Here is a 7060-nt window from a genome sequence, read left to right on the forward strand (position 1 = left end):
GCCGACTCAAGAAGCCATTGTGCGGCCTCAAACAAGCACCGCATGCTTGGCACTCGAAAATCACGCAGTATCTTCACCAAGTCGGATTTCGGATGTCAAAATCCAATACATCTTTGTACATCCAAAATGAGTCGGATAGCCCGATAGTCATCATTCTATATGTGGATGACTTGGTTATCGGAGGAAAGGATCTCGCCGAGATTAACAAAGTTAAATAACTTCTTTCCGGCAGATTCGAAATGAAGGACCTGCACGAACTTCATTACTTTCTAGGTATTGAAGTAATTCGGACACCAGTCAGGATCATGATCTCACAACGGCACTACATTCTCAACTTACTCTACAAGTTTAGAATGACAGAGTGCAAACCTGTGGCTAGCCCTCTTGAACGTAATCTCAACATCGATGCTAGTTCTGGCACGGCCGCAAGTGAGTCGATTCTGTATCATCAACTGATCGGCAGTCTAATCTACCTAACCATTACGTGACCCGACCTCAGTTATTTAGTCGATCTACTTAGCCAATTCATGCAGAATCGTCGAAACCTTCACCTCGATTACGCTAAGAGGATACTACGGTATGTCAACACAACAGTGGATTATGGCATCTTGTATAAGTCGAATACGACCATTCGACTTGAAGGGTACACAGACGCGGACTGGGCAAGATACAAGGCAGATAGATGATCCACATCCGGATTTGTCTTCTCCCTCAACAACAAAGCGATCTCCTGGAGCATCAAGAAACAGCCGACAGTCGCACTGTCGAGGACAAAAGCCGAATACAGGGGTGTGGCAATCGCCGCATGCAAAGTTGTATGGCTTAAGCGTATACTAAAAGATTTGGGCGTACCCATCAAAGATCCAATATGCTTGTACTGCGACAACATGAGCAATATTTACCTCGCGTGTAACCCCATATTTCATGTGCAGACTCAACACATCGAAGTGCACTACCACTTCATCCGCGAGCGCGTCCAGGCCGGAGAAATTGACCTCCAACACATCAGCACGCACCTACAAGTTGTTGATATCTTTACGAAAGCCTTAGGCATCGACAAGCTCGGGCAATTTGCATCGGATCTTGGTCTCACGTCGTCCACATTGCCGAGCTTGAGGAGGAGTACGCAAACGTAACACGAATAGGCTACGCAATACGCAACAAAGCCGACTAGACAAATCGAAGTACGAACCGAACAACTTTCCGACAAATGGAAGTTGTGTTCGAAGGGGCATGTTGAGAATCGAACTCAACTTCCCATAGATAGGTTTCACACTAGCTCATGGACATTCTAGGCTAGTTTTGTAAATAGTAGAAAGGGTGCTTGCCCTAGCTTAGTTGGTATATAAACCAACTCATTGTAACTGAGTCACTGTTGGATGTATTTCGTTTTATTAATATCATATACACTTTTGTCGTTGTTCACTGCGGGTTTTGGGTCGGTCGCCTCTGCTTCGAGGAAAGCCCAAGTGCTTCCGGTAGAGGCTCCATTGTGTGCGTGCGTGGGTGTGCGGTCATGTAATGACGGGAGGATTACATTTAATCCTAAGAATTGAGACAACCGATAAAGGCCAAGTGTGAACTTGATTGGGGGCCTAAGGTCTGGCCATAAATATGAGGCCTAGATACCCTCATTAGACACATCATTCGACTACGTCAAGATAATGATCTTGTGGTGAACATACTTTTGTAGCGACCACGCAATTACCTGGTACGACTCGATGCCATGGTGATGACCTAAAATGCCGCTCAAGGCTCGAGTCTATCTCAATCCCTTTGCTCGAGGGTGGTCGGGTGGATCAGCACCCTTCTTTCTCTCTTTTCTCTCTTTTCTTATTTATTTATCTTATATTTACTTTTCTTACAAGATTTATCTCTAATATCCTAGTTTCTACATGCACATACCCAAGACAAAGATCATTGTGTCCATCCTAGCCACTTGTGGCTTCTTGGAACCCACACCTAATTTTATTCCCTTAACAATTTTGCAATCAGCTTTAAATATTTTCAATCATAGGAGTTATAACACTACCCATAATCTCCACAAGAAGTGATTCCGTCTAATTGAGTGGCATCTATGGTGATTGTACCTAGACTTGAAAAAAACACGAACAATACATTACAAGAGACTCTAACCTCCAAAACTTCTTTGGCATCTTTGACACGACGAAATTATGGGAGTCATAACATTACCCATGATCTCCATAAGAAGTGATTCTTTGACATAACACACATCCAAGATCCAAGATGTATTTCTTAAGAAACCATAGCTTCATGTCCTCCATTCCACATACCCTCAAATATGTAACATATATCCCAAACTTCCAGATGGTAATTAGCACATCCATTCCATATATGATTTGAGGGAACCTCAGAACCAGTGTAGTTACTTGCAATGATAATACTACTAGAACTACTAGTAACATATGACTTTATGCATTTCAAAACTGAGGTTATCCTTTGGCATGCCAAATAATGACGTGTAGTACTTCATCATTTAGGACTTCCAAACTTTCAGTCACCTATAAATGATAATGGCTTCAGAGAAACCATGTAACATGAAGAGCATTATGATGTGTGGCATGAAGACCATCATGGTAAGTAGCATGAAAACAATTATGATACGTAATCAACTCTTGATCAGATAAAGAACGTAATGCAAAGACCATGATTGTGCTTGAACTATAATTGATTTTACCAGTATAGAAATTTCACAGGGATTGTGTACTATTGACTAAGCAATAAATAATAACAGGTCCGAGCTAGAGATACCTTCAAATCCATAAAAATGTCATGCTTTTATCTAACTTCTAATTAAACATTTTCCTTAGCTAAACTCAATGACACTTGCATTCCGAGCTAGAGATCCCTTCAAATCTATAAAAATGCCATGCTTTCATCTAACTTCTGATTAAACAGTTTTCTTAGCTGAACTCAGTAACTCTTGCTTTAACTGATAATAAATCCATGCTCTTGAAACACGATTTTATGCAGAAGAGTTAATCATACTGTCAGTACATGGAAAAAGGGAATTATAGATTGTCATTACCAAAAAATTGGCACGGGCAATACAAAGAAAGTGACTCATTCATTTCAAAAATAGCCCAACATAAACCAACAACGCAATGTATACGTAAGCCTCGGCTACCTAAATCATACAATATAACTCCTCATGCCACAGCACCAGTTGCCTTGCCTTTTTTCCTTTGAATCTTCTTCTGATAGAACTCAAGCTCCTTGCCCTCAAGAATATAACTGTGAATAAAATGGTTTCCAACAATAAGTGAAAATAAAAATATATGGATATCAAAACATTAAGAAAATGAGCCATGTCATTAACATTAAGTCATCGCCACAAAAAGCAGCAAACTTTCATATTCCTCCCATAACTCAGACTAACCAGTTCGCAAATAATTGAACATGACCACAAATTTAATGTGGCATTATGGGGTGTTCAGGAAATCCTTTGTGCAAAAATGATTTTTAATTATTTTTATTCAAAATATTAGGGGATGTTAATAATGAACACACAAGCACTAGTGCAGATAATTAAAAACCATTGTAAGTTAAAACTTCTCTCAAAAATTTAGAATAGAACAGTGACATACCCATCAGCTCTACCACATTGACCTGGTCGAGAAGATATGCAAGCAAGCAAACGACCACTGGAAAATTGATCTTCAAGGTGCTGGTCCAATTTCCTTTCCTTCACTCGGTCAGCAATTTTTCGGACCACATGATTGCTTTTCTTTGCCTCATCTTCGCCTGCAGCAGGTGTCTCTCCTTCCTGTAGAATCAAAGACATCAGTCTATTAACCTCAGATAGGACACCTGCAAAATATGCTTACAAAAACTCAGAACTACTAAGTTTCACAAAGCCTCTCATTCATGGAAGAAAATATCCTTGAACTTCAACATAATCGGTATAAGAGCTCACAAAAGAACCACCAGATAAGTCACCAAACAAATCTAAATAAAGTGTTCCAGATTTCGTAAAAAAACATAGAACACACCAAATAAGCAATACATGCATAGACAAAGAAGGGTTAAGAAGGTTCAGCGAAAATAATACAAAGAGAAGGTTACACTAGAATGATTATACAAAGTACCTCAGTTTCCTTCTTAGTAGCAGCAGCTTTCTTTTTCTTCCCCAAATCTATGCCATAATGATTGCTGTACCACGTGCGAAAGGGTGTGGCATCAACTTGAACAATTGCAGATTTCACCAAAGTCTGTGTTCTGACAAGCTCATTGTTAGAAGCATTGTAGACAACATCCAAAATACGCGTTTTACGAGATACGGCCTCAGATCCCCATGAATAGTTTCCAGTATCGAGCCTCAGAGCTCGAAACTTCAGATTTCCACCACGCACTCGGATCTTCCTGATTGTTTTGTTGCTTGACAGCTTTGTCATCGCAGCTTGTCGTCCAAGCTCGTACCTTCAAGAGATTCATAAATCACTTTGGATGGCATTCTATAGTTAAAGATCAGGCTTCCGCAGCAATATACAAGTTAGTTCCACGCAAATAGGCAAGGATCAACTGACATTTCAATCATAAATATTCCTTGAGAACAAGCATCATAGGAATGGAACTTCAAAAATTGGCAACCGAACATGGACAAATTGACTAGAGAAAAGATGGGTCCAATATACTAGATTGACGCAAATTCCAAACCAGAAAATTCTAAATTATCATTAATATCTACGTTCATAGCAGAGTTGGGAGATATATCAAACAAAAGGAAAATGTCTATGATAAGACTGAAAAAACTCTCAAGAGCAGAAGGAACGCACTCACACTACATAATTTTAGTCAATTAGAAGATAGAAAACACGATAATAAACACAGAAGGCGGAAGCAAATGAAAATAGTTTCATATAAGAGGGAAACAATCCAGAAGGTAAAGAACTACTGGCAGGAGGAAGAAAATGCGTTCCTAGAAGACGAGATCTTTTAACAGCGAGAGGAAACCAATGCATCTCTGAAGAACATCGATCAAGGGCAGAAAAACAAATCAAATCCCTTTGAAGGGAAAACAATCCGGTTCATTGCAGCAGACAATTCAGTGCGCATTACATAAGAATTTTGAACGCATTACACATTTAAACTAAACGAGCTTGACGATCACTTACTTTCTCTTCTTGCGCCATGTCTTCTTCTTGCCTCCTGTGGCGCGCCTCTTGTGGGTCGAGTCCCGAGAGATACCTATTTATAAAACAATGAAAACCAAAAACAGGCAGGAGATCTAGGTTAAAGTATACAGACGTAATTGAAGAAGAAGAAGATAGAAAGAAGGAACGAAGAGAAGGTTGAAGAGACCATACCCATCGCTGCAGGCTGTCGAAGAAGCTTCTCTCCACTGAAGCAGGAAAGCAAAAGAGGCGAGAGATAGCGAAAGATGGAGAACACAAAACCCTAGCGAAAATCTGCGTTCACACAGATGGATGACTTTTGTCCGCCCAAGTGGGACACCCACGGACATTTGTCCATCCTCGTGTGAAAGAAAACCGCATCATATTGAATCCAACTCTTCTGAAAATTAGGTTAGGGTTTTGGCTCTAAAATGGGTTGTAATATTGTTATCATATCAATAACCAATTGGTGTATTATACGTGAATGAATGAGATTGATTGATCGATTCGAGTTCTCTAGTTGTGTGTAACTTGCATTGTGTGTGTGTGTGTGTGTGTGTGTGTGTGTGTTATGGATATAAACATAAACTAAAGCAAATACCTTGATCTAGGAAACCATGGAAACAAACACTTTAACCAATAGCTTTTATCGAATACATGCACATAGGGATTTTGTGGGTTTTTGAAATTTCCTTATACCACGGAAGTATATTGTTTGAGGGTTTCTTCACCTCAATGCATGCATTCCATTCATTCAATATAACATTGGGAATGAGATGACCCTATGTGTGAAATTGGAATTTCCTAATATACAATGTCTTGAAAGATAGTGTATTAGGTCCCTCTTTGGCATTACTGTTTGACAAGTAATCGTGTTATTTACTTGTATGTTAATTATGCCTCGATAGACCCATGTAATGGCTACCTCTTGGCATCATCAATATTTGACAAGCACACTTGTTGTACATGTGAAACCGGACATTCTTGAGAAGAAGCACTTGAAAATCCTCCATCTTTTTTCTTCCCTCCCAATGCCTATCGTCATCAATAATTGACCAACAAAGCTTTTTTTACCGACAAACTTGTTGAAATTTTTATTTATTGCAAATATATCTCAATAGAGGTCTATTTTATTTCATAAATCATCTCAAAATCAACTAATGCTTGTACACTCCACCCCGAACTATAATGTTGATTCCAAACTTAGGCAACTAAAAGTTACAACTCAAGCTTTTCTCCCAAATGTATTTACAATCAATCTTGTTTGAATAATTAACATCAAGGCTGAAATGAGAATATATTTTTCTTATGTTACTCACTTTCGTTTGGATGTAATTACAACTCACTTCAATAGCTCAATCATGAACATTTTCCACCCCATGTTGCTCGTCTCCAACGGTTTTGCACGCACCATCAATGTGGTTGTCCATTTGAGCACACATTTGAAACTAGTCTTAAATGTAATATTGCTTCTAATCATTGGGTTGTGAAAACTATATATGTCAATCTACATTTTAAGGGTTGATTGCAAGTGAAGGATATTATCAATGTGTTCTATATGGCAAACATGAAGACTTTTTGGATTCTCACAATTTAGTATAATCTAAGTTTCCACATTCATACATGGATAATTTTCCCCAAAAAACTTCAAGAAACATAATCCTTCTTCCTAATCAAGTTAAGCATGATAATGAGACCATCATATCATGACTGAATGGACAGAGATTAGCATAAAGACACAAGCTCATGACGAGAACTCAACGCTCCTTATGTCCAACGCTCGGCCACAACCGAGCTTCTTTTCATACGCAGAAAATGGGAAACAAATGCACGACACAAAGGAGAGAAAATACACAGGAGGTTTACGTGGAAAACCCCAAACTAGGGGAAAAACCACGGTAGCCCACAGGCTGCAAACTGTCGCT

General features: G+C 39.2%; 1 protein-coding gene across 1 annotated transcript; it reads right to left on the reverse strand.

Moving 5' to 3' along the window:
• Positions 1 to 3023: 3023 nt before the first annotated feature.
• On the reverse strand, positions 3024 to 5463 carry LOC147863465 (small ribosomal subunit protein eS8-like). Its single transcript, XM_087319924.1, has 5 exons — positions 5328 to 5463; positions 5136 to 5208; positions 4110 to 4440; positions 3609 to 3787; positions 3024 to 3255 (listed from the first exon to the last, which is right to left on the reverse strand). The coding sequence occupies exons 1-5, from the start codon at positions 5329 to 5331 to the stop codon at positions 3171 to 3173; spliced, it is 672 nt and encodes a 223-aa protein (XP_087176050.1). The 5' UTR covers positions 5332 to 5463; the 3' UTR covers positions 3024 to 3170.
• Between the last annotated feature and the right edge of the window lie 1597 nt (positions 5464 to 7060).

This window comes from Azolla caroliniana, unplaced genomic scaffold (assembly GCF_043228905.1).
Source record: "Azolla caroliniana isolate FFs.n. ecotype wild unplaced genomic scaffold, voAzoCaro1.0.p SCAF_5, whole genome shotgun sequence".
NCBI lineage: Eukaryota > Viridiplantae > Streptophyta > Polypodiopsida > Salviniales > Salviniaceae > Azolla > Azolla caroliniana.

Bases quoted from the DNA above. Each gene is read 5' to 3' on its own strand.
- LOC147863465 (XM_087319924.1), bottom strand. The intron at 3,788-4,109 runs GTACTTTGTATA...TTGATTCTACAG, and splicing joins CTACTAAGAAGGAAACTGAG to GAAGGAGAGACACCTGCTGC. The intron at 3,256-3,608 runs GTATGTCACTGT...TTTTATTCACAG, and splicing joins CAATGTGGTAGAGCTGATGG to TTATATTCTTGAGGGCAAGG.